At 57.7% G+C, this 27,481-nt stretch overlaps 1 protein-coding gene across 6 annotated transcripts in view; it reads right to left on the minus strand.

Moving 5' to 3' along the window:
* LMF1 (lipase maturation factor 1) overlaps positions 1–27,481 on the minus strand; it is a 57,835-nt gene that overhangs the window by 21,107 nt on the left and 9,247 nt on the right. For 5 of the 6 annotated variants that reach the window (XM_055339822.1, XM_055339825.1, XM_055339823.1 and 2 more), the window contains exon 2: positions 11,109–11,257. In XM_055339822.1, the coding sequence (XP_055195797.1) occupies positions 11,109–11,257 (149 nt within the window). Of the gene's footprint in view, positions 1–11,108; positions 11,258–17,461; positions 19,772–27,481 lie in introns of those variants that run through there. The other variant, XM_055339826.1, reaches the window with a different exon arrangement.

Here is a 27,481-nt window from a genome sequence, read left to right on the forward strand (position 1 = left end):
GTGGGTGCCACTCGGGCCTCCTGCATCCCTCTTGGGCTGGGCGGGGCCCGCAGGACCCGGGTGTCCCTGAGCAGGGACTCGGGGGATCGCTATACGTCGGGAGCATTTGAGGTTCACCCCGCGTGCCCCCTACTTGACACTGGGGCCCATCTCAGGACTGCCCTGTCCCCACGTCACTGTCCCCCTGGGTCCCAGAGGCCTCTGTCCACGGCCGTGCCAGGGCCACAGGGAGCAGGAGGGGGCACAGGCCCTCGCCAGCAGGAGGACTCAATGCCCCTTTAAGCCCAGACTGTGAGGGGAGCATCTGGACATGGAGGCCGAGAGGGGCCGCACGGGGCTGCAGCTCAGGCCGGAGGTCAGAGGCCGGAGGTCGGAGGACCACAGACCGTACTTCCCAGAAGCCCCCGTGACGCCTCGGAGCTGGAGTCAGGTCTGCCGTCCTGGGCGTGCCTGTGGGAAAGCCTGATGCTCCTCCATCCGTGCGACTGCGACTGAGTGGACTGGATGTGAGGGGCCCCGGGACCCCATGGCACCCACTTGGCTTTGGCCCTCGCGGGGGTGCACCGCATTCCCACGTTGCCGTCGTGACGGGTGACATGGTTCCACTGGGGGCATCCGGTCTGGGGAAGGGCCCTGACTTCAAGGACTCTGCTCCGAGAGCCCATTGCCCTGTAGGCCCCAGGCCCCCTCCTGCCCCCCGCGGTGTTGGCCACGGTCCAACCTCCACAGGGCCGGAGCCCCCATGGGACCCACGCTCTGGAGTGGAGCGTGAACACGGAGGCGGCCCTGGAGATGAGTCTGGCTTTTTTGTCAAGGCGGCCGCCAGGCCTCGGAAGGGAAGAGGGGAACCGCACACAGCCCAGTGCGCTCCCGGCTGTGGCCCCACCTCCGCTGGAACCTTCCTCGCGGGAGGGGGAGTCTCCCCGTGGAGAAGAGGTGTGGCCCGGCCCTACCAGCAAGCGTCAGAGCCTCGCGGGACAGCACCCCGACGCGCATGGGTCAGGCCGTGAGGAACACGCTTCTGCCCACGCTGCCCGGGCCCGGGGTGCCGACGACCTCCTGGTGCCCCCCAGGTGGGCGCCATCTCGGGGCTGCGTCCTACGGCAAGGGGGCGTGTCAGAAGTCACCCTGCGAGCCGTGCTCCCCAAGGCTGGGCTGGCTTACACTAAACACACACACTGCCTAAGTGCTCTGACGGCCGCACACGAGCAGGTTCCTGTCACCCGGAATGGGATGCAGGTGTGCCCCCCACAGAACATCCTCCGGACGCCTTCCAGACTATTCCATGCCCTGCTCACAGGAGGCCCTGCCTGCTGGACGCTGCTCTCTGTTCCGGGCCTGGCGGGCTGCACTCCACGCGTTTGGGGTTCGGGGTTCGGACGCGCCTCCGTTACACTCCGTGGATGGACGCGGAGCTGTTCTACGTGGGCCAGGGTCTCCTTCCACGCAGGCCCACGGGGTGGGGGAGGCCAGCTCACACGGCAGGCATGCACCCTGCCTGGTGGGGGCCTGCACCCCTGCCCCCGCCCCTCTGGGCTCGTCGGGTCTCCTCCGCGTGTGCTCAGCTGTGTGTCCGCCTTCCCGCTGCGGTGGTCTGTCCAGGACATGGGGTTGGGCCCGGGCACTGTGGGGGTTTCTCCCGGCACTGGCTTCCCCGCTCGTTCTCAGTGCTGGGTTTTCATAATGCAAATTTTAGCAGCATCAAATGAAGTATGTTTAGCAAAAATTACTTTTAATGCTACAGCTGAAGAAATGTGTGCCCACTGCACGGTAACCGTGTTGTCTGCAGGAACCTTTATGTTCTTGGCTTTTACATTTGTGAGCCCCGGGGACCTCGTGCCTGGGCTGGAGGGTCGACCGTACCCATGTGGCTGGGCTTCCGCGAGGTACCGCCGGGTGTCCTTCCACGCTTTGGCCCACGGTCCACCTGGTGGCAGAGTTTGCTCTGATTCCCCACACTTCAGCATCTCTGGTTAAGAGGGGGCCCCTGGTCGAGTGCCAGCCGACAGGGGAGCTATGGCCCATTTCTGGGCACTCGGCTCTGGGTCCATTTTTCTAGCACAGGTCAACGCCACGCTTCATTTTAAATTAAGCTGTAAAATCAGGCAGTTTGTGTCCCAGCTTTGTTCTTTTTCAAGATTCTCTGTTTTCCCTCGTGCGTGTTACAGTGAGCATGTTAACTTCTCCCAGTAGCCCACTGGGACTTTGACGGGAACTGCCCTGACTCTGCACTAAGCTTGGGTGAAACAGGTGTGGCGCGCAGGGCAGGTCAGGCTCGGGCCGCCATACCTGCACTTGCTGCGCGTGGGCAGTCGACGTCCGCAGCCAGGCTCCTGCAGGCACGGAAGGCTCTCCTGGCGGCGGAGGGCAGTACTTTCAAGGCCTTGTCTTCTGATGATCTCTTCAGAGCATACGAAGTACGACCGGCTTCACCCCACCCTTGTGTCCTGCAGCCTCATGAAGCTCGTGTGCTCGTTTCACTAGTTGCTTTTCACGTTCCGCCAGGTTTTCTGCGTCTCTAATCGCGTGTGTGAACAACAGTGTCCTCGTTACCCTTCCAAGCTTTGTGCTGCTGCTTTCTTTCTCCAGCCTTCTGCAGCGAGGCTTCCAACACGACGCTCCCGTCCCCAGAAGCGAGGCCGGGCTGGCTGTCACGAGGGAGTCCCCCCGCCATCACACAAGGTTGTCAAACTGTCGCGTGTGCTGCCCCTGCACCTGCTGCTTTCCTGTCACTGTTGTGAGCTGCGTTCCTTTTTTCAAATGTTAAACCAACCTTGCATTCCTGAAATAGACGGAGCCTTTTTTTGTTGCTGGATTTGATTTGCTGATGTTTTGCGAAGAGTGTCTGTGCCTTTGCTCCTGGGCGATGCTGGTCTCTCTTCCCCTTCTGTAATGACCTCGTCAGGTCTGGTTTCACAATCACATCAAAACCCCCTGGGAAGTGTTCCCGCCTCCGCCGGTCCCCAACAGTCTGGTGGGGGGGGGAGGGGTGCCATCCGTCTGCTAGATTCTGCTGGGAGGCCGTCTGGGCCCACACTTCTGTCTGGAAGGGTTTTGATTACAGGTCCAATGTATTTAACAGACACGGAGCTATGTCGGTTTCCTGTTTCCTCCTCAGTTTTGGGATGCTGCATTTGTGAAGGAATCTGTCCGTGTCATCTAAGCTGTTGGTTTAAAACGGGTGACCCATACCCAAGGGCCTCAGGCTGACTGCCTGTGTCTGAGGAAAGTCTCTTCTCACAGCCTGGCTGTGGCTCTGGCTCTGCCAGACGTGGACCTGGAAATAACGTTGGTCCACAGGCCTTGCTTTTTTTCATCTCAGGTGCGGCTTTTGCTCCTGTGTTAACAGGACGGTCTGCACGCGAGCAGCACTGGCAGGGCCCCACCGCGGGTGCCACAGCCGGCAGGACAGCCATGAACGTGAGTGGCCCAGGGCTCAACAGTCACACCCCTGCTGACCAAGCTGCTGGAAAGGACACTGGCATCTCTTCACTGTGGTCACCCGGGGGTCACCTAGATGCCCTGCCAGCTTGTGAGAGGCGCCCGGGGGCTGTGCTGCACGCCCCCCTTCCTACTGCACCCTCCACTCACTGTACCTGCAAACAGCCTGCTGCAGCCACAGCAAAATACACAGCTCATGATGACAACGGCTTGCTTCAGCTGCAATCTGATAAGAATTCAGGGTATTAAATTTGGGGGGGGGCAGAGTGGGAAGGAGAGGGACAGGGAATCTTGAGCAGCACCCTGTGGGGCACGATCTCATGCCCCTGAGATCATGACCTGAGCTGAAGCCAGGAGTTCTCACTGGAGGAGGAGCAGCAAAGAGCCTCTGCCTGCCTGTGGCCTGCAAACTGGGGCTGCGTGCACCCCCAGAGGGGAGCTGAGGGGGGCGGCACACAGAGCAGGTGCATCTCGGTTGTCCAGACTGAAACCACATCCTGCCTCCCTGTCCAGCTCTGAAAATTCCTGGCAACAAGGACCTGCCTTGCTCCCCAGAATGTCAGCAGCGGAGGCCTCAGCCCTCGGCACAGGACCAGCCCAGGACAGTTTGGCTTTGAAGCCACGGGGACAACCCTGTCCCCCTGTCCGGTCTGCCCTGGGGAGCGCAGGCGCCAGACGCAAAGGGCTTGGGCTTCGGTGACCAGAAGCGGAGACACTCGCTCACGTGCTCTGGGATGAAGCCGGCCAGTACCAACTGAGCTGCAGACACACGTACGTATTTCTGTCTTGACAAAAGCAGAGATTTCAGAACAAAGTGAAAACCTTTTTAGAGCACAATTAAGAGCAAACTATTATCTTAAATACAGTGACTCAGACACCCACGCTCTTTGCCATTTTCTGCAAATGAAAAAGATTCTCCACCTTAATATGGTTGAAATCTATGCATTTAAAAGAAAACTGAGCTGATGAGCTGAAACATGCAAGAAATGTTCCAAAGCTTTTCCAGAGAAGCATCTGGTGCGCGTTTGCCCCGTTCCAGCAGGAGGGCACAGGTGAACATCTGTTCTGAGGAAGGAAGTCCAGTGGGGTCACCTGCACCGCAGGGCCACTCGCCAACCCAGCAGCTTGAAGCGGGGGGCCCCGGTCCCCGGAGAACCACCTGCAGCCTCAAGCACCCCATGCTGGCTTGAGGCCGCACGGGGTAGCGGTGAAGTGATCCTGACACCGCCTGGAACCTAACGTGCCAACAGTAAGGGGCCACAGGGTCCGGGGCCGTCACGTAACCTGTCAGTGGGCGCCCACAGCTAGGAGAGGAAGCGCCACGTCCTGTCCCGCACCGCCCATGCCTGCGGTGGGTGCGGGGAGTTGGCCAGGAAGCCGTATCCTGTGGTCCTCTCTCAAGCTGAAGCCGCTGGCCGGGCTGATGGTCTTTCCTCTGCTGTTCAACGGAAGAACGCCAAGGAAAACCTGCCACTTTGTCAGATGCCTGCTCTGGGTGGGGCCGACCGGCCCCGTCCCCCAGGCTTCCCCTGGCTCTTCACCTCTTGTTAGGCTTCAAAGAATGATTTATGTCCCACCCCAAAGCATGCAGCTGAGAAGCTTTTGTGCACGCGCGCGCCTGTGGACCCTCCCCTGTCCACACAGGAGACACTTCCATGGCCCCAGAGTTCCTGCATGCCCCTGGGTCAGTCCCCACCCCAGATCCTTCAGAGGCGAGCTGCTCCGTGTCTGCGGCCATGGCCAGCTCTGCTGGTTCTGGAAGCTGCTGCACAAGGACCCACAGGGCGCCCCTGGCTTCTGTGCCCAGAATCCGCCTGTGAGATGGCTGGGTCCTCTGAGTGTTGGTCGTCATTCCTCTACTCTGCTGAGTGCTTTCCATTCCGGGGATGTAGTGTGGGTCCCCCATCCTGCTGCTGACGGATCGTGCTTGGTTTCCAGTTCCTGGGGCTGGGAGAAGGCTTCTAGAGCGCGTCTCCAGCCCCCGTGGGTTAGCCTCGAGGGGCAGAACGTGCAGCAGGCTGGCTGTGGAACTGCCTCAGCGGCTGCCACCACTCAGCACCGGCATCGTTTCTCAAGCCCGCAGGAGAGCAATGCAGCCCTGCCGTGAAGGGCCTCTGTGTCCTCAGGGATCTGTGGGCTGAAGCCCTGGCCCCCAGGGTGGCGTATACAGGTTGAGGAAATCAGTGTAAGCGAGGCCATAAGGATGGGGTCCTGACCCAAAAGGATTTGTGCACGCGTTAGGGACGTCGGAAAAACTGCCCCCACCGGCTGAGGACACTGCATGAGGACGGCCGTCCACAAGCCAGGAAGAGTCCCCGCAGGGACAGAATGCACCGGAACACTGGTCTTAGGCTGCCAGCCTCCAGAACCACGAGGCAGTAAAAGCTGTTCAAGCTACCCACTCTGCGATCTTTTGTGCAGCTTGAGCTAGGACGCTTGCCGTCACTGAGCTCGGCTCTTCCTGTGGGCGCGCGGCCTCTGGTTCCCTGATGGCCAGGGCTTCGAGCAGTGTTTCAGGGGCTTGTAACGGCCATGTGCAGGCCTGTCGTGTGAAGTATTTGCTAAAAATCCCCCCGTCTGATGCTTAATCATCTTTGTTACTGGGTTTTACGTGTTCTTTATGGACCCAACACAGGCTCTGTGTCCCCATGGTTCCCTGCAGGGAACGGAGGATCCTCATTCTAATGGTGTCCAGCGTATCCATCTTTGCCTTTTGTGTTAATGTTTTCCGTGTTTTAAGAAATCGTGGCCCATCCCAAACTGTAAAAATATCCGGTGATCTTCAAGTGCTGGGGCTGCAGCTTCTGCATTTGCAGCCCGTCGCAGGTAACTTCCCACATGGGCGTGGTGTGCAGGCCGGGGCCACCCCCGCAGACGCCCCCGCACCACATGGCCAAGGTGCTGGGCTTTCTCACGGGAAGGGACTCGGTCAGTTGTCAAAAATTACGTGACAGTGATTTCCGTGGGGGACTATTTTCGGACCGTGGACTGTGCCGCCCATCCGGGCATCTGTCCTTATGCCCTCACCGTCCAGTCTCGCCAGCTGGGACCTCTGGGAAATCCTGGAACAAGTGACTCCTATAATGTACCAGAGAGTTTTTGGCTGTTCTACACCTGTGGTGTTTCCATACAAGTCTAAGTCAGTCCATCAGCTTCTAGGTTGAGAATCTTTCCAGGATTACGTCTGGGTAGCATGGAATCTAAGGATCAGTTCGGGGACAGCGGGCAGTGAGCAGCTCTGGGGCTTGGGACTCACGTACTAGCTGTCTCTTGATGGCTTTCTAATTTCTCTCAGCAACGTCTGGTAGCTGGTCGGGTACAGAGCGTTGGGCGGCTGTTAAAACTTCCTAAGTATTTTATGCTTTTGGATGTTATTAGTGATGTACTTAAAATTTTTCTGTAAAAAACCCCAATGACTCAATGTATTTATTTGATACATTCACAAAGGCTCAACCAGAGACTTGGTTAGAAAAACAAATGAGGGATCCCTGGGTGGCGCAGCGGTTTGGCGCCTGCCTTTGGCCCAGGGCACGATCCTGGAGACCCGGGATCGAATCCCACGTCAGGCTCCCGGTGCATGGAGCCTGCTTCTCCCTCTGCCTGTGTCTCTGCCTCTCTCTCTCTCTATCTGTGTGTGACTATCATAAATAAATAAATAAATAAATAAATAAATAAATAAATAAATAAATAATAGAAAGAAAAACAAATGAAACAAGGGCACCACAGATCAAGACAGAGAGGCTTCGATAGAAATGAAGGAAAAGACAGCCACCGAAAGAGAACATACAAAGGCAACGTAGGGACCCGGTCCAGGTTCTGGGCTGGACACCTGCCCCAAGGAGGCTTCTGGCAGGCTCCTCTGAGGGGCCGTGGGTTTTCCCAGAGCTCGGCAGCAGGCACGTCCAGAGGGCACTCGGTGTTGGTTTCTCCCAGCTCCTGACGTCACCGGGGGCCCCTCACCCCCCGCTCTGTGGGGCGTCCATGCTGGGGCGGTGGCAGGCGCGAGGAGCTTTGCTGTGGGCGAGCTGTAGGGGCCCCTGGGAGCGCAGGGAGGGCTTGTGCCTCGGGACTTCACACACTTCGGCAGCCGTCCCGTGACCATCCCCCGACCCACCTGACGAGGTCTGATTCTGGGGACGCAGAAACTGCTTTGTCGCCTGGCAGCACGAGGTCATTGGCTCGGGTGCAGCCTCTCGCCCACGGGGGCCCCAGGCAGCATCCTGGCTGGCGCTGGCGGCCACTGAGTCGCGGATGCGGGAGGCCGTCCGGGCGGTATGGACGGGGAGACAGAGCTTGGGACAGTGGGACTGTGACCGCCTAATATCTCGCTGTCCAACAGCCTCCGACCTGGCTGACTGCACGCAGTGGCTCCAGGGACCTCGCCATCCTCCACACATGACCTCCTTGTGTCATTCGCAGCGACAGGGATTTGGTTATTTTTTCTTGCTCTTTTGTACAAGCCATGATCTTTAGAACGGTGTCAGCCAGGTGTGACGAGGGGGATGCCTGGGTGCTCCCCACCTTGGGGATGTGCAGTGCCCCACAGGCAAGAACAGCATGGGGGTGGAGCACCTGGGGTGGAGCACCCGGGGTGGGTGCGCGTGGCATCAGGCATCAGGCTGAAGAAACCTCTCGTTCCTCGTGTGTCGGGAGAGGTTCCGCCAGCAGTGCACCAGTGAACAGTGCTTCCCCCCATTAGTCGAGATGACGACCCCCCTTGAGGTCTCCCCCACACCTGGTGCTCGGTCAGTGCGTCCCAGGATATGGGACTGTGCTCTGAAATGTCCTTGTCCTCACTGGCCTGACGGACAGGAGCTGGGAAGGCTCCCCTCTACTTTCTGGATGCGTGTGGGCAGGCTCCACACCGTTCCTTCCGTAAATGTCCATTGAGCTCTTCAGTGAGAACTTCTGGGCCTCGGGTTCTCGCAGTAGGAAAGGTGCTGCGTCCGCGAGAGTTTCCGATGTCCTGTTTCTTCTGTGAGTGTTGGTAATTCACATCTGAGACCCGCACTATCTCCTCTAACTGCCGACCTTATGTGCGTCCAGTGCGTAGGGTGTTCAGGTTTGTATTGTGAAAACGTCTCAGCCCTCGAGAAAGCTGTAGCAGCAGCACGGAGCCCCCTCGGGTCCCTGCCGCGAACCTGCCCCCCAGCCTGCACATCAGCAGCTCCCCTGCCGGGACGGCCCAGGGCACCACCTCTCGGTGGCGTGATCCCCGAGGCTGGCTGGTCCTCAGCCCTGAACCGCCCGCCTCGGCTCTGCTCCTGGAGAACGTTGCTCAGCAACAGGAAGTGTCCTCGGGCTAGGGTTGGCGTGTGTGTGCTTCTCACGATGAGGCCAGCACCCATGGGGGCGCAAGCCTGCAGTCGCAGGAGTGCTGTGTCCTGGGGGCTCCTGCGCCCAGCGCCCTCCCCTTCACACCTTGCCCTCCAATTCCGCAGGCTGCGAGGCAGAGAGCAGCCAGCCAGGCGCCTGCTGTGTCCCCCCGGCCCCGCTGTCGTGCGGTGGGTGTGACGAGCTGCACACGCCCCGGGTCCAGCTCTAGCTCTGCGCTGAGAGCGGGCAGCCCCGGGAGGCCACGCGCACCCACCCCGGGTGCTCCAGGGCCAGAGGCCGGGTACACACAGCTCTGCGACTCCCTGGGCCCGGGCTCAAGGAGCCCCTAGCTTCTGGGTGTGTGCAGCGGCCGCAGGCGACAAAGGCTCAGTGGGCAGCTCTCCCCGCAGGCCTCCGGGGTCCTCTGGGCGCACAAGGCCCGGCGCCGCCGCCCCGCCTCACGGGCCCGCCGGGTCTCCACCTGCCCGCGGAGGAGGATGAGCAACACCCGGCACGCACACAGGATCCAGTAATTACCCTTTTAGCGCATCTGACAATTTTCATCCAGCTGCTGCGAACAGTCAATCAAAACGCCGTGAACGGTGCTCCAGGGCGCTGTCAGGCACCGTGGGCGCTGCTCCCCCCCACGTCACCAGACTGGCACACGGCAGCCCGACGGCTGCGCCCCCCCGCCCCGGCCGTGCTTAGCAGGGCCCGTGCCTTTCCACTCGCACCCCGAACCTGCTGTCCCAGGCTGGTCCCCGGGGGGAGCGGAGACGCTGCACACGTTATGATTTTTAAAAGAAGCTTGAGGAGAAAATCCAAAGTGAAGCGCTAGGTGGACACAGAGCCACAGCCCGATACCGTGTGTCGCGACCACACAGTGACGTCAGCGTGGCCGGGGAAGGGCTGTGAGCCTCAGGACTCCCGCCTCTGCGTGGCAGAGAGCCCGGGACCGTGCCGCGTAGGGGGGTCCGAGCCCTGCGGCCACACACACCTGTCCCCGCTCGGGCACCGTGCCCACCACGCCAGGGCCAAGCGTGTGCTCCTGGGCTCCCTCGCCTGCAGCCCCCGTGTCCCCCGCACCCCCGCCCTGGGCATCCGCGGCCTCCCCGCGTAGGATGAAGCTGCTGCAGCGTCTGGGCAACATGTGAAGTGCAGGCTTGTGACAAAGGAGCTGGAGCGGTCCGCACCCCCGGGACGCCCGTCTCTCATGAACCCTCAGGATTTGGGGGCGACAGGGCAACAACAGGCTAGCCACACAGATACAGGGTGTGGGGGCATCAGGGAAGCCCCAGGGGTCCGTGGGAGCCCACCATGAAACACCAGTTACACGGGGGGGCGTGGGGGGGGGAGGTGGCCTCCCGGAGAGCTGGCTGGGCTGCCTGAGTCCGACAGGGCCACATGGGGCCGCCGGCAGGGACAGGGGCCTCCTGCGGGCTGCGGGCGTCTGGGCTGAGGGGATGGAGCTGCTGGCTCTCGTGACCTGTGCTGGCTCTGCCCGGGGGCTGCAGCAGATGGGAACCTCGGTACCCACGTGACAGGGCGTCCAGGACAACGATGGAAGGACGCAAGAGGAAGTGACGCCATTTGCCAAGTCCTGCGCCTCATTAGTCGGGGGCCAGAAGGAAGCAGGTCACTCTGGATTTGAAGGTTCAGAGAGTTTCTGAAGAACTTGACGAAGCCCAGAGGTGGAGGCAGAGGTGGAAGCACCTGTGCACCTGTGAGGGCCCAGGGACGCCGGGGTCCGGGGCCCAGGGTGGGCGCAAATGGAGAGAACAGCTGGCAGGCAGTGCGTATGCCACAGACCAGCCACATGGGAGAGACGGGGCCGCCTGCAGGCTGGCGTTCAGGAGACCCTGCTGAGGCCGCGGCGTCCCTGGGGTGGGCCCGGGGCCGGGCACCCTTCCGTCAGGAGCCCGCTGTACACCTAACGTGGGAGAGCCAAGGCGGCGAGAGCAGAACCGCACTGACACCTGTCCCACGGCGCACACAGGACCGCGACAGGCCGGGCCGAGCGGACTCCCATAGCATCGGTCGCTGTCACTTAGCCTCCACCGAGGGGCCTAACCGGATCGGTAGGTGGGGGTTTGATCAAAGCCCCGACTGGCACATCTTAGTGGCCAATCCACGGGCCCAGCATTTCAGGCACTCCAGAAACTCCAGGAGGGCAGGGGACAAAGGCGCAGCTGCCCAGGGACTCCTCCTGTGAGTTGTGACCCATCCCACAGAAAGGGCGGGGGGCCGTGGTGTTTCAGGTGCTCGAACACAGGGAACATGGGAACAGCGGAAGGGGCCCCGCCACCTGGGCAGCGTTTCCCCGAAACACAGCAAATAAAAGTTCTACTTACTGCTCCAAGCATGATTCTGAAAATCAGCCACCGGAAGCCCCACAGAACGATCTGGGACGGGGGGGTCCCCCTGGGCAATTGAGACAGAGTCCAGAGAGGGCAGAGGAAGATCCCCAGGAATCCTGTTTCCAGAAGCTGGGACTCCCATCCTGCAGGGACGACAGTGAGAGCACAGGCCGGGTCAGCACCACCACACGTTCCCCAGGGACGCGGCCCCACCCAACGTGGTCTACCTCCGTGGCCCCTAACCCGGGATGCATCCTCCGGCCCCAGGTCATCCCGGCCTCCAGCCAGGGCGTCTGGCAGCAGGCACGGCAGGACGAGCGCGGCACCCCAGCTGGCCCTCCGCGGGAGGGGACCCGGACTCAGCACCCGCAGCCCGCGGGCCTGGGAAGCCTTTCCCACTCACTGCGTCCTTCCCCGAGGGGCTCACCAGGCCCCACGACCTCACGCGAGGGTCTGAACACACAGTGACTCTGCCCCCATCTGCCCAGCGCGGGGGGGGGGGTGGGGGCTAGGCTCCACGGCAGGGCCTGCGGACGTTGGGGCACGCACAGTGGGCCAGGGGCTCCGCGTTCTCATGCTCCCTGCGTTGGGACCTGAAGCAGGTCTCAGCCTTTCGGAGGAAGCTGCACGTCGTTGTGCGAGCTGCACACGTTCCTTTAATCTCCTTCTGCTCAGAAACTATGCAACACGAAAGATGTTTAGACAAGGGCCCACGTGCTATGGTTCCATTCATGGAAGGTTCTAGAATGAGCAAAACTGATAGAGGAGAAAGAAAGGGGAACCTGGCCACCAGGGACGCCAGGGTGACACCTCATCAGGCACCTGAAGGAAGGTCTGTGCGTTTCACTGCTTGGGGTTTACAGATAAACCTAAATGAGTTCTGAACCCAAGATTTTAGGGCCGGACAGACGGCTCTGGAGGTCTGCACTTGCTCTGAGACGCGGCAAAGGTGAGGACAAGGGATGCGGCCAAACCCACGGAGTGGACGCCCTGTGCGGCCTTGGTGTGGATTTAGGGGTTCTTGCCGTGCCCCTATTTGATACTTCCTGTAGTCTGGCATTTTCATCAGGAAAACGGGGGGAGCACGTTTACTCCTGGGCTCTGTGGATTTCTGAAGTCCCGGTTCCAGCCCCTCCCTGGGAGGGGTCAGCTTGCAGTGAGGCATCTCTGCGGGCTCGCCGCAGCCACGCGCACCTGTGCTGGGGACGCCGGGGCCACTGGCGTGCAGCCTGCCTCTGCCCAGAGGAGTCCAGCCACAGAAACCAGCTTGGACAGCACTGGGGAGGGGGGCCCCCAGGGGAGGGGGGCTCCTGGGGGAGGGGGCTCCCAGGGAGGGGATGTGAGGTGGGGAAACAGGACCCAGGGTGCCGCCAGGTCGGTTGAGGGGAGCGCCGTGGGGCAGACTGCTCGGGCAAGGCCGGGCCCGGGACCCCGGTGCCACCCTCTGTGGCGACGCGGTGTGTGGGACACCCACGTGGGCGCAGCCCGGCCCCCTGGACTACCTGCCCGACCCAGAGCTGGGAACCCCGGCTTTGGTCAGAACCCCAAGAAGGAAAAATACAGGAAGCATTAGCCGTGGGTCTGTTTCATGAGGTTCCGGACGCAGACCAGCTGCGGACCTTGGGTGAAGGCTGTCCTCGCGCCCACGCTGACGGCGGCTTTCGCTCCACAGCTGCACACTCTCCTCTGGGCTCAGCCCGGGGAAAACAGGCTTTGTTCTTACAGGACACTTTCTCTACTTTTATCTTGAGGGTAACTGTCCTTTCACTTGGGGTCGGTTTAAAATACACGTGACCTCAGGACGCGGGGTGGCCACGGGATCCAAAGGCAGCACCAAGGGCGGCACGCCCAGGGGTGGCTGCTTGGGCGGTGGGAGGGCGTCCCTGTCCTCGCCGCCTGCCCCGGGCCCTCCCCTGTGGGGAGGAAATGGAGCCCAGCACAAGCCAGCCGCCGGGCGCGGCCAGGGGGGCGGTCGACGGGAAGACTGCAGGCACCCTGAGCCCCCCAGTGCAGGCTGGCCCTGCCCGCGCTTCCTGGAAACCCCTCATGGACTCTGAGACGCTCACGTGGGTGCAGAGCGTTCCCCAGAGCGCAGGCCCGCCTTCTCTAATTGCCACATCACTTTGCACAGATGTGACGAGCAGAATTTTAATAACGCTGTTTGAGTGACACCAATCAAAGTGATGTGCGAATGGCGGAGCCCAGAGACCACCGAAGTGCCAGTGAGCAGGTGATGGGGTGGGCAGGGGACACGCTGCCACCTTGGGGACTTATGTGTACCGGCACACGGTCACCTCCCCCCCGCACGTTGCAGGAGCCACCTCCTCGCCGGCTGCGGCCATAGAGGGGAAAGGGCCACCTGCACAACCTGCTGCCGCGGCATGCCCCGCCTGCATGGCGTCGAGTCTGACGGCCGTGACCCCGGAAGGCAGATGCCTGGCGTGCCGCCCACCTGCTGCCCGCAGCACACGGTGGGCGCGGGGCTCCCAGGACGGGCTCCAGCTGCAAGTCTGACCCCAACGCAGTTGCCACGTCCCACCGGGCCCCACGTCCTGAGTCCCGCCGTGAGGTGCCTGTGCCCGTCAGCCCGTCCTCAGGTCCTATTCCGGAGGGGAGGCAGCAGGCTGGCTCCTTCACGGCCGTGCAGACCCTGCTTACAGCTTCAGGGGCGCCGGTGGCTCCGCCAGTGCAGTGTCCGGCTCTTGGCTTTGGCTCAGGTCGTGATCTCACCGTGTCAGGCTCCACGTTCAGTGCGGCATCTGAGATTCTCACTTGGCTCTTCCCCTCACTCTCTTTCTCTCTCAAATAAATAAAAATCTTTTTTAAAAAAATGTCATTTCCATGGTGGCCCCAGAAGGCTCCACCCCATCCTGCCGGTGACCTTGGGGTGATGGTTAGCGAACGCCCACTAGGAAGCCGCCACGCCCGAGGCCATGCAGCTGCCTGTTTCTGGAACGGTCACTTCTGTGGCTACGGCTGATTTCCAATAATGTGGACAAGTGCTGAACAGGCCGCGTTGGGGACACACTTGGACCGTGACAGCCGGAGTGCCCGTCAGGCAGCGGCGGGGCAGCGCCTGAGCTATGCCTGCCCTTCGAGGAGCGGCCTGGTCACTGCGTGCAGGGTGTCCCCCCCCCCGGGCCACCCGCCCCTGCCCACAGGACCGTGAACCTGACGCCGTGCTGACCAGAGCCCAGCGCCGGCCGCTGCTGCCCACACCCTCCGTGTCCGTGAGCGGCCACAGCCCAGAGCCCCACCATCTGGGGACGGCTCCTGAGGTGGAGGGGGTGCTCTCCGGCCGTGCCCTCCTGAGCCAGCCTTGGAAGCCGCACGGCCATGTCTGCCAGGATGGCCGCGGGCGAGTCTGAGGAAACCCCATAAACATGCTGAGCGTGGACCTTGGTGTCCCAGCCCCACTTGGCCCCTGGCTCAGCTCGGGGCACCTGCTCCCTAAATAAAGCGAACATAGAAGTGGTGTTTACGTTTTTATTCTACTTAGAGACACACGGACAGTGTAGACGCTCGTCTGTTAAACATCCAGAAAATGCACCAAGAGGCCTGAGCTGGGCCTGGGGCACGTGGCCCAAGGTCATGGCGCCTTGAGAGCAGCTTGGGGTGGGGGGCCCTGGCTGCCCCTCTGTGGTCTGTCTTCCCAGGACGGGGCGGCTCAGACGGGAGGCCTACGCCAGGCCTCTGTGGAGGCTCCTGGAATCACGGCCCACATGGCACAAAGGAGGCCGCTTCTGACCCAGGAGAAAAACGTCACCTAAGACAACGCTTCGGAGGTAGAAGCCGCGCAGACGGCCGCTCTGGAGAGACCGTGCCAACCGAGGGCTCATCACCTTCCTGCACATCATTACCGCTACTTAGAATGATGAAGCGTGGCACCTATGGATCCTTCAAGAGTGACAGCCACCATCCACATGAGGAGCAAGAAACCCATTAGCTTCAGGTTAGAAACCGGGAAAAAGGAGAAAGACGCCTCCCCTCTGACGGGCTGTCACTCCTGCGTAGGGCAGCCCCACCCGCGGCTGCCCGGGGCTCCCAGCAGCAACTGGAGAGTGCGCGAAGCTCTTCTAAGTCGCTTTCTTCATCCTCCCAGGTCCTGTGCCGGTTGGGAAGCCACGATGCAGCCCGGCAGTTTGTTTTGCACAGTTGCTGACATGGCACCAAGGGGCCCTTTTTGTGCCGTGAGGATGAGCGCACCAGACACGGTTCTGGGGTGACTGTGCCCCTCACAGGTGCCAACGCCTCTCACCCCCCGTGCCCCCCACCATGCCAACAGGTACAGTGGGCCTGTTTGGGGGGCCCGGCCCACGCAAGCCCTCTGGCTGTCTCAGGGGCTGGCAGAGCTGACCTTGCCCTCGGGACAGATGGGGACAGTCCTTTCTCCTCAGGAGCGGGTGGTACTGATGCCAGCCTCTCCCCAGAGATGGGGGCACACTCCTGCCCTCCCAGCCCTGGCCCCCAGGGCCTGCGTGGAGCTGGACCTGCCCAAGAACCCTCCGCAGCCAGCCTGGACTGGGCAGGAGGACGTGCACCTGCGGCGCTCTCGTCCACGAGACGAAGGAGCGGCAAACCGGGGACGCCACCTTTCACATGTAGGACTTAAGTCCGATCACTGCATGAACAGCAGTGAATTTTCTGGCAAAGAGATACTTTTGAAAGAGTTGGTTAAAAGCTTCACGCCTTAAATCATTTTAAACTGCATGCTCCCAATTATGAATCGTTTAGAGGAGTGCTACTCTGTGCTGTCAGGATGTCCTTGGGCGCTGCAGGGAGCAGGAAGTGACCTGTGTAACGCCCACACAGCGACCCTCCCTCCACTGCACTTGTCACGGTGCTGGCTAACACTCAGTTACCACGGCAACCAGACTTCCTAGCCCCAGGTGTCCCCTGCTGCTCAGATCTATGCAGGTGTCACCAGCTAGCCCCAAAACCAAAACTCATGGTAATGACCTCAGCTAGCTTTACTGGTTCTGGATAAAGAGGAAAATGCTTCCTGTCGACGGAAATTAGATCTAGCAACAGAGATTTCTTAGGATTAATATATTCCAAGTATTTAACATATATCAGGCTGAAGGGCACGATAATTACCATTTCTTTGGCTTTTGTTTCCTGTGCATGAAAATTAACCGAAGCTTAAGTAACTTGCTGGAATTCTGAAGACAGCCGGTCAGTGCTGCTCTGTGGCTGACAACAGGGGTGTCCTGGAGGGCCCCCTGGCCGTGGGGAGCTGGGAGTGCCGGCTCAGGCGCGTGGAGTAGCTGTGGACTCTGCTCCCGTCAACCCCGGGCAGCACATCTGCTCAGAGCACCCGTGTGGGCCTGGGCCCTGCGTGGAGGGCCTCCCGCCAGCACTGCAGCTGAGTTCCTGCCTGCGTGCACACGCAGCAGGGCCCCCTCCTCCCACCGGTTCTGGAGAACGACCTGGGTCACTTTCTACTGTCCTGGGTCTTCCACATGCTCAGTGAACACGGTTTCTGGGCCTCCCTGATGCTGCTGACGGGCACGGCCTTGTCACCTGAAGGAGCCCAGGGCCTGGCTGATGCGCAAGGCTCGCACATCCAGTTTGACCACACACACTCATCAGAAACAATGGGGAGGGTTGGCTCATCTGAAAAGTAGGCGGGAACGCGTCCAGGTCAGAGGTCAGGGTGGCCCTGCAGCCTCACCCCACACAGACATGGTCTCCACTGGGGGGTCACTGCGGGGGGCACGCCAGGCTTCCTCCTGCCTTTCCCACACACGTCAGGACCAGCTTCACCCCCCTTGGAAAGGGAATGGTTTCTGGCCCTCTGGTGGGGTGACGGGCACTCCTGAGTCTAGAAGCCAGGATGGCCACTGAGGCACAGCCCCCCCCGACCACAGAGACCTAACTCTGGGCAGCATGTTCTCTGCACGGGGACAGGCATCGGTCCCAGAATAGGGACCCAGTGGGCACGGTGGCAGCCGGCACCTCTCAGCAGTGGTGCCTGAAGAAGCCTAGGGCGGTGCTTTGCTGATGGGAGGGCCAGCCCCAGGCAGCACACGCCTCGATGCCTGCAGGGCATGTTTCCAGAAATGCTTTGTTGTTAGGAAGGATCAGTGTGCAGTGGAGGGAGGGTTTCAGCTCACATCGGTTTCCGATGTGTGTCATCACAGGAAAACACCCGAGAGGCCCACAGAGGCCCGCAGGGAAGGCCGAGCTACCCGGCGTCCGCTGGCTGCCTTACCTCCGCCTCCACCGCACCCTGGGCCTCCTGCCTTGGGTCTCTGTACCCAGTGCTCACACACCACCTTCTCAGGGAGGCCCTCCCAGGATGTAACATTTACAGGTGGGCCCGAGCCCATCCCAGCCTGACGTACCGAACAGCACACTCGCCACGCCACAGACAGCATATCTCGCTTCTTCCCCTTCTCTGTTCTCCTTCTCTCTTCACGCTGCGCCCAGAATGCAAGCTCCGCGAGCACACAGTGAGGCTCCATGTAAGTGTGTTCAAGGATACAAAGGAAAACATGCCCATAAGGCATAAAGAGATAGGGAAACTGGGCAGAGAAACAGAAGCATAAGAAAAGAACCAAGCAAATTCTAGAATTGGAAAGGAAAATACCTGAAATTAAAATTTTACTAGATTAACGTAATAGCAGTTGGGAGGACAGAGAACAAAAAGGTGGTGAACCTGAAAATAGCTCAACTGAAGTTATTCAATATGAATAACAGATTTTTTTTAATAACAGATTTTTAAAAAAGATTTATTTATTGTAGGAAGAGAGCACATATGAGTGGGTGGGGGCAAGGGGGCAGAGAAAATCTCAAGTTGACTCCACGCTGAGCACACAGCCTGATGCTAGATCCCAGGCCCTGAGATCACGACCTGAGCAGGAAGCAACAGTGGGACACTTAACTGACTGAGCCCCCCAGGCATCCCTAGAAACCCAGGTGCCCCTACTAATTTTTTTTTTTTAAAGACTGAATAACAAAAGAACAGACTCTCAGGAACTGGTGGGGCATCATCAAAAGGTCCTACATACATGTAACTGGAATCTTAGAAGGAGAGAAATGGGCAGAAAAAAAACCCTAAAATATATTGTCAAAAATGATCAAACTTGGTAAAAGACAAGTTCAAGAACCTTAGAGAATCATAAGATAGTATCCAAAAAAGGCCACAAAGAAGCCTAATACAAACTGTGATAACCCAAGGACAAAACCTCCCAAGCAGTTAGAGAAAAAGGCAGCCTGACATTTGGAGAAATGAGAGGACAAATGAGAGCTGACTTCTTGTCAGAAACGACAGAGGTGGGAAGCAGAGAACCCAACGCAGACTCTTCCACCTCATGCAACGATCTGTTCTGAGATCAGAACCAAGAGTCCGTAAGCTTTCAGAGAGGATGCTGACACAAAGATCTGAGGAGATCAAGCACCGGCAGTCCCAGCACAGGTGTGAAAGGAAGAAGCACTGACCCCGCCAGCAGGAGCAGCACAAGGGCGGAAGGTGGCTCGCCAGCACAGGCCGTGCTGCAAAGGAGCCGGGAACACAAGCCGTTTTCTTTTGGACATAAAGTGGTAAGAACGTGACGTCTGTGCCTTACGTTACTAACAACAGAGAGGTGGAAAGACCCATCACGTCGTTACAGAAGACGCTGCAGCCTCAGCGTGCAGAAGTCTCCCCGATAGTCACCACCGAAGACCTGCTTTCGTTTGACTTATTTTGATTTCATTTTTCAGACCTGCTGAGTCCTCCAGCTGTCGTTCACCATTCATGATGGCCCTTCAGCACGGGCCACTGGAATCAAGGATCCTGAGTATGGGACAAACAGGACACAGCTGTCTGCAGAGAGCTGCCAACTGAGCAGGACTTCCCTCCTGGTGGAGCCACAAAGTCCCGTAAATTCCTACCCAGGCTCAGTCTCGGAGCAGATGAGTCTCCTACCTTTGCATAAATGGGAATGATGGGGATTTGGATTGCATGGGTGCATGCATTTGTCAAACTCTAAAACTCTATACTTAAGACTGGAGCATCTCATTGTGCGTGGATTCCTTGTCGAGGGAGAAAAACCTGAGCACTCACTGAGCTCTAGTTAATGACCTGCATACTGAAGTTCACGGATATGTGACATTAACTTCAAAATGCGTCAAAATATATGATGGATCAATAGACGCATAGAGAGATGAAGAGATTAACTATATAAAGGAAAAGATCTAGTAAAATAAAAACTGTAGAAGCTATATGGTCCATATATGGGTTTTTACTATACAATCCTTTAAGTTTTTTTGGTATGCTTGAAATTTTTCACGATAACATGATTTAAAACATCCTATGTAACACTTATTCTTAGCCACTGTAAAAATAAGAAAAATTCTAAGACTTGACATAGAAAAAAATATGATTGCCTACACAGAACGTTAAAAAAAAATCTACAGAAAATGAGCTTAACTATTGAGTGGCACTGGCAGCAACTGCAAATGACATTAAAAGGAACCCTATAGGGTACGTGGGGACTAGGTGATTCTTCTGAAAGTTGACAAGGGAAAGGATAAAGTGTTCTATCCTGAGTTTTCCAGAGAAGCTGGATTTCGAGCAACCAAATAGTTGATGAAAGTTGCTTTGATTTAAAAAAAAAATCCCAGATAAATGCCAAGAGAGCGATAGCACAAGAGCATGTGCGCCAGGCAGGCCCGGGGTGGGGGGGTTGGGGGGGAGGTCCAGGCACACTCGCCACGGCAACTGGCCACCGCGGGCCCATCGGCTAACGGGTGTCGGGCTGGTAAGGGCTCAGCAATCCGCCGCCGTAGGAAGAGAGGAAAGACAGCCTGTGCTTTCGAGCCGCAGCAAGAGGCCCCAGCTCCCGTGACGCGTCCCCGCCAGCGGCGGGCAGGGGGCAGCGGGCAGCAGGCCGCGAGCTCCATGCAGGGCAGCCGTGCTCCCTGCCCTGCCACAAAACCCCGTCTGGGGACATGGTGGGGGGTCCTTAAGAGGCTACAGGACTGCATCCATCAAGCGTGTCCGGGGTCCCCGTGGGGACACAGTAGCTGTAGACACACGCAGACTTCTGAGGCGGCCGGCACCATGGGAACGCAGGCTAAGCGGCTGACGGTATCCCGCCGACGGCTCGGCCGGGCCGGCCGTACAGCGGTGGCGCTTCTGAGAAAGCCCCGTCTCCGGGCCCGAGCTGGAGCAGCCGGGCCTGGGGGCACCTGGCCCAGTACCGCAGCAGGGGAGGCAGTGCCCGTTAACGGGGGCGCTCTGAGGCCGTGAGTGCCCGAAAGTGTTCATAATCAGAAGTCAAAGAAAAATAAGCGAGAGACTCTCCCATCTGCAGGGACATCTGGAACTCACTGGCAGCATGTTCACAGATCCCAACAAACTGTGAAACGCACTGTCTTAAATTGCCATTTGTTCTAGAAACCAATCTTACAGTGAGTATGGGAAGGAGTCTTTTAAAAAGGTATTTAAAAGCTTTGTAAAGAAACCCGTTACACTTTATAGAGGGATGCACAAAAGTTTTTAAAAAGCCAGCAGAACGAACATGCATTTTCCAGAAGAACCACCCGGAGCTCAGAAAGCCACGGTCTCTGCGAGGACGGTGTGTGTAGCCAAACTATCCAGGTGTGACTCTAAAGAAGGTCCCCCCCCCCCAAAGTAGGAGATCCACTCTCTGAGTGATTAGCTTCCCCGAGGAGGCTGAGAACAGGAGGCGAAGCGGGGCTGAGGAACCATGCATACCCACGGAGGCCTGCTCATCCTGCGCACGCCAGGCCGCACGGCAGGGCCTGAGGGGGCAAGGGGAGTGGGCACGTGGGGTCCCGGAGCACGGCAGCCATGGTCTCCAGGACCGCGGGTTCTGTCCTGCTCCTAGACCACAGGGCCCATGTGGGTGCAGCAGAGCCCCCCTCGCCGTTGTCAGTGGGGGTTGACTGTAGTTGCTGACTTTGGCACCATCGGGGGGAAAAGGAAGAGAATTGTCACTTATGGATGCTGGGCCCAGAGTCCTGGATCCAGGCCTCGAAGCCAGGTGACCAAATGGTGGGGGCAAGGCTCCCCCGCGAGAGCTGCACGGTGGGGTGTGTTGTGAGAGGCCGCCCCGCAGGAACGGGCGCCGTGCCGAGGTGGGGCCTGCACATGAGTCAGCACAACCACATACATGCTCGGAATTTAGGAAGGGGCCAAGCTGTGGGGGGCCCAGAAGCCTCTGAGGCCTGGAGAGCCACTTGGCTTGGGGAGACTCACGGCTTCCTGTTTCCTGAATCCCCGCTTTCATCCTCGAGCCCTGGGCCTTTCCTGAGGCAGATCACGCGATGCCCACTCAGATGGAAGGAGGTCTCTGGGTCAGGAAACACGGAGTCAGGGACACAGCACAGCCTGAGGGCGGGCGGGGGACTCACCAGGCCCTGGGGAAGCGCCAAGTGCCACCCCGTGCCTGGCCCTGGGGGCACCCCCCCTCCAGTGGACGGCTTCTGGAGCCTGCGTGGAGGCGCCCACGGCACTAAGTCACACTGATGACATAGTTCTCGGTGGGCCCTGCTCTCCTCGGGCCCGCGGCCCAGCTGGGCTCCAGCGGTGGCTCCAGGGACCATCCCCCCCCTTAGCAGGCCCTCTCCGTAATGGCGCGCTGGGCCCTAGACTCCTGTTCTCTGGACCCTCAGCCGCCTGGGGTGGGAAGCTCTCCACACACCACCCGGGGTGGGGGGCCGAGGCAGACGGTGCCCAGTCCTGCCAGCAGCAACGTTGAGCATAGGTCAACCTCGGACCTGCCCAGACAAGAGACAGATCTAAGTCCATTCCGGGTCTCGACACCCTGCCCTCCTCCGGGCCCCTCACTCTTCCCCAAGCCCCAGCAGCCACCACAGCCACTCAGATCCCACCTGCAGCCATAAACACCTTGAAGCCCAGGCCCAGGAGACTTTCCAGCAAGCCAAGGGCACCAGGCTGGGAGAGGGCCCCACGACACCCCTCAGCCTCCCCTCTCCCTCCTGCCCTGTCTCCACCTGGACACTCCGAAGCCTGGTGGGACCATGATCTGTCTCCTCCTGCCCTGTGCCCGGCTCACATTTGTTCACCTTTGATCTAACACTGATTTCAAGTTACTAGACCCAATTTATTACAACTACTGTTACTAAAACAAATCCATTAATTCTTGAGAGCAAAAATGCTCAATGAAAATAAACTAGAACTAAGAAAAAAAGTGATCTGATCACTCAGAGCTAAATCTGACTCCTTGATCACATACTTCAAAATAATTTTGAAAGGTTTTCTTCAGAAGCAAAACTAAAGTTTAAAGTACACACAGTTTAAAGCACAATTTAATACATCTTCAGTGTATTTTTGCATCATTAAATCATACTGTTTAGTAATCCACAGAGATGTAACTTGAAGTAATTCTCCATGGCTGAACCTTTAAGTATATTTCCATTTTCTCCTGCCATAAACACCTGTGTGTTTGCACACTCCTCGTCCTGCTGTTCAAAACCATAAAGTGGGGCTGGCGACCAACAGGAGCACACACTTCAGAGATGTTGCGGCTGTGCTGTCCTCCGGGAGGCTGCGCGGTGTCCTGAGCTGCTGGTGGGGCCCGGCTGGCCGCCCTCCCAAGTCCCCCAGGCGGGGTGTGACAGTTCGCTGTTGGTGTGACCATGGGTCCCTAGGGGCGCTGGCCGAGTTGCCACGTGCTTACTAGCTACCCCAGACTGCTCACCGTTGACAGCGGCTTTGTAGTTTATTTTTAAAATGCCTCTACCGATGCTAACAGCCTTCTACCATCTAGGTTGTCTCCTGCGTTTGTGTGATCAGACCTAGGGCACACAGGGAATCTGTCCACGTGGTTATCCAGTAGATCCGTATGCAGGTACGTCATCCACGGAACGGAAAACGGCACAGATCTGGGACAAGTTACGTAGAATGCGTACCATACAGACACGAGTGTGTAAATGCATGTTTATCAACAGATTCATCTGTTAATGTTCATACTTGCCTTCCCCACACATCCTGCTTGGCTCTTTAAAGATTTGCATAGGCGAACATTTACTTTGTGCTGTAGACTTTTAAGTTTTTTTTTTATTTATTTTTATTTTTTTTTTTTACCTTTTAGAGCAGTCACAGGTTCACAGCACACTGACGAGCAGCGCAGGGTCCCAAGGCTGCTCACTCCAGGTGCCACGACACGGACACAGCTGTCGATGAGAGACGCGCCCGTCACAGGAGCATGCGGGCAGCCTCTCCCCGCCCCCGCCCCGCCAGCACCTGAGAGCGTGAGGCCTCCCAGGTTCACCAGGTCCTGTTAGCCGCTCACTGCTTCCCAGTGGTGTGTTGTGAGCATTCACACGTTGCCTGGCTCTGTGCACGGCGGGGCAGAGAAGCAGCGCCACCCCGTCAGCGACGAGCACACCCAGCACCCAGTCCACGGTGTCTGACCCTGTTCTCTGTGAGAAGGCACCAGGCCCCTGGGGGAAGAGCTGGATGCAGGCTGCAGAGGGGAAACCACAAGATGGGCCTGCAGCTCCCAGAGGGCTCGGATGTCACGGGGGCACAACACAGGTGCAGCAGCCAGCCTCAGGGGGCCCCCAGCCACGGCTGGGCAATGCACAAGGCCAGCCCTCACTGTGCCAGAGCCCGCTCTAGGAGAACTGAGTGAGGAGCCACAGTAACGTAAACAAGTATTTGATAAATAAATAGGGGACAAAGGACAGCTCTTCCCATTTGGGGAATTTCAACTCATAATGCCAGAAGGAATGAGGGAAACAGAAATCACCACCAGAACATTGCAGTAATCATGGCTGAAGAGAAGCCTCAAATCAGTGCTCAAATCTTTTTTTTAAAAGATTTTATTTATTTATTTATGAGAGACAGAGAGAGAGAGAAAGAGGGAGAAGCAGGCTCCATGCAGGGAGCCCAACGTGGGACTTGATCCCAGGACCCTAGGATCAGGCCCAGGCTGAAGGCGGCACTAAACCGCTGAGCCACTGGGGCTGCCCCAAATCTTTTTTTTTTTAAAGATTATATTTATTTATTCATGAGAGATACAAAAAGAGACACAGACACAGGCAGAAGGAGAAGCAGGCTCCCTGCGGGGAGTCCAACGTGGAACTCGATCCCAAGACCCCAGGGTCACACCCTGAGCCGAAGGCAGACATTCAACTGCTGAGCCACCCAGGAGTCCCACCGTGTGCAATCTTGAAGGAAAAAACAGGATAACTATGTAACATCAAAAAACCTCCTTCAATTTTTTAAAAAAGATTTTAATTATTTGAACGAGAGCAAAAGCTCACATGCACACAAGCAGGGGGAGCAGCAGAGGGAGCTGGAGCAGCCTACTCCCCGCTGAGCAGAGCGCCCAGCATGGGGCTTGACCCCGGGGCCCGGGGATCATGACCTCGGTTGAAGCATATGCATAACTGACTAAGCCACCCAGGTGTCCCTCCCTCAATTTTGAATAAGGACTATGTGGCTTTAATATAGATCTACAAATTGTTCGATACCCACCCTTGGGAACAGCGTGGGAACATAACCTGATGTGTAAGTAAAGGTGAGGACCGAGGAAGAAGCAGAGGGAGTGCACAAGCTACAGAGGAATCCCAGATGATGACCCAGGCGCATGCCGGGCCCAGTGACCCGACGGGAGGAGACACCTGCAGACGCACCTCACCGGGTGACCCGGGTTGGCATCACCCATGGAGTCGTGTGGACCCAGGCGCCTGATCTGGTGACAAGGGCACCTCCCCTCTGTGACCGTCTCGTCACGAGACACACCAGACACGCCTGGGGTGAGGGGCGTCATACCAAATACGGGACCAGAACTGCTTCAAACCGTCAGGGTCCTGAGAAGCCATGGAAGTCCTGCAGACCGCCAGGGACCAGGGGGACGCAGGAGACAAGGCAGCTGAGGGCAGTGTGGCCCGGGGGGCCCTGGTGGGAAAGCTGGAGAAACCCAAGCATGGTGTGGCTCAGTCACCAGTCCCGCCAGGGCTGCCGTCTTGGTTCTGACCACGGTTATGGGCCACCTGCCAGGATGCAAGGTGAAGGCTGATAAGGACTCTGCAGCGTTTCTCTGAGAAACTACGTCAAGATCATCTTTTTAACAGTCACCTCCCTCTGTCTGTGTCTCTGCCTCTCTCTGTCTCTCATGAATAAATAAATAAAATCTTAAAAAAAATAAAATAAAATAAAAGTCCTGTTGACACCATTTCACCAGGTACAAGCTAGAACCCCTGGTCAGCACCTGGGGTTGGCCCGGGATGGGCATACACCTGACCATCGAGGAGAGGAAAGGGTCTTGGGGCCTCTGCCTTAGACAGGAGCCGCCTCTCACTGGCAACCTGGGAACAAAGTGTGGCCGTGCTGCTGTTCATCCTGGATCCGCTCTGGCTGAGACTGAGGAGCACCGAGCTCAGATGGGACCTCAGATGTTGCCTCTTGCTCTGGGGTTGGTTTTCCATTTTCTGCTGAGCCTTTGGCTGGATTCAGTCAATAGACTGTGGACATTTTGCTTATTAGCACTTCTCCTGTGTCCAGCTTACAGTGCCAAGGAGGGAAAGGTGTTGTTTCCACACCCGAGGCTACTGAAGCCAGTGACATCCCTGGGAAGGGCTGCATGGGCGTCAACACAACCATCTCTCAAGCACCAGAATGAATGCTGCCATTGTGCTAGTGGTCAGAGTTCAGGAGACAGGTCATTGGAAAAAAAAAAAAAAACTGATCAGTTTTCTCTGTATAACACGTCACATACCACACCAAGCACAGGCTCCTGGGTGGCTGGGGGTCTTGAGAAGAGTGACAATATAAGAATGTGTGGCGACCTGAGTATGGACCCACGTGCAGGCTTACTGTGGACCCGGCACGCTGTGATCAAGTGCCCTCCGTCCTACGTGCTGTGGTGATGGGGGTGAACGCGCGAAGCCTGGCCCCCATGAGCTGTCTTGTGGGAGGACAGCAGGTGGAGAGATGATAAACCAACATACACATAAAGACCCATGTCAGAGGGAGGGGAGTTGGAGAAAAACAAAGCTGGGCCCAGGGCTGGGAGCACCTGTTGCGCAGGTACGAGAGGTAGTCTGCGGATAGGTGCACAGTCCTGGGGGCTGTGTCCCACGGTGGGAGCAGCCAGCATGGAGCCCAGTCAGTGTGGATGAACATGGCACAAAAATTTATCACGATCCTGTCTGAATGTAAATCTCCTAAATGCTCAAAAGGCATTCCACTGAGGCTAAAGCCAAATGGAAAACCAACAATGTTCTATCTTGTCAAAGGTATTTACATCTGAGACCCGCCAACCTGCCCATAAGAAGTACAGGGATCCTACTTTATTTTTAAAAATATTTTATATATTCATTCATGAGACACACACACACAGAGAGAGAGAGAGAGAGAGAGAGAGAGAGAGGCAGAGACACAGGCTTCAAACCGTCAGGGTCCTGAGGAAAAGCAGGCTCCATGCAGGGAGCCCGACGTGGGACTCGATCCCAGGACCCTGGGAACACGCCCTGTGCAGAAGGCAGGCACTCAACCTCTGAGCCACCCAGGTGCCTCAGGGATCCTACTTTAAAAGAGCTATAAAACTGTAAGAAAAGGACACAAACCATTAAGAAGAGATGTGTTCTATGCACTTAGGAACGATTAACGGTACTGAAACTCCACCGGTATCAGTGTCTCCATTCAATGACTCCACACAGACAAGAGCTGCTATTGTAATAGCAACAAAGCATGGCTTCCTTGCTTAAAATTTCTGTTTTAAAATATCAAAGCATTTACAAAAGAAACTGGCACACAGCTGCTACTCCAGGGCTAACCTAACAATGCCTCTCCCTGTTATTGGCATTGGCAAAGGTCAGGCTTGCCGACGCTGTGTTCCTCTTGCATCCGACAATGGGGCATTGGAGCCAGGAAGCTCCAGGGACACACACCAGATTCTGGAGGTTCCAGGCCAGCCAGTGGCTGCAATGGTGTCTGAGGAGACCAGAGCCCTTCTCTGGCCTCTCAGCTGTTCACTGTGATTCAGTACACATCAGTGTTTACCTGGCAGGGAAACAGCATGAGGGCAATGGTTCATCTTGCCTCAGGCGACTGTAATGCTGGAGAAGTAAAGGGAAGGATTCATCTCACCAGCTGCTTTTAGCTGTCTTTATATAAATGTGATCAAGACAACGGCTTAAAAATTATCCTCTTAAGAATAATGCTCTAGAATATACATGGGGGAGAAGACAGTAGAGAAGTGGCTGTGTCTCTGAACCTTAACTTCTGGCACAAATGGGACTGCCTCTATGAACCCTAAGGACCTCTAGGATGGGAACAAGGACAAATAACTCAGTGGTACCCAATCTGGCAAAGAATTAACCTGCCCCACACTCTCCAAATCCAGAAGCCTATAAAGCGCCCACTCCAGGTGATGACAGTT

This window comes from Nyctereutes procyonoides, unplaced genomic scaffold (assembly GCF_905146905.1).
Source record: "Nyctereutes procyonoides isolate TBG_1078 unplaced genomic scaffold, NYPRO_anot_genome, whole genome shotgun sequence".
Lineage (NCBI taxonomy): Eukaryota > Metazoa > Chordata > Mammalia > Carnivora > Canidae > Nyctereutes > Nyctereutes procyonoides.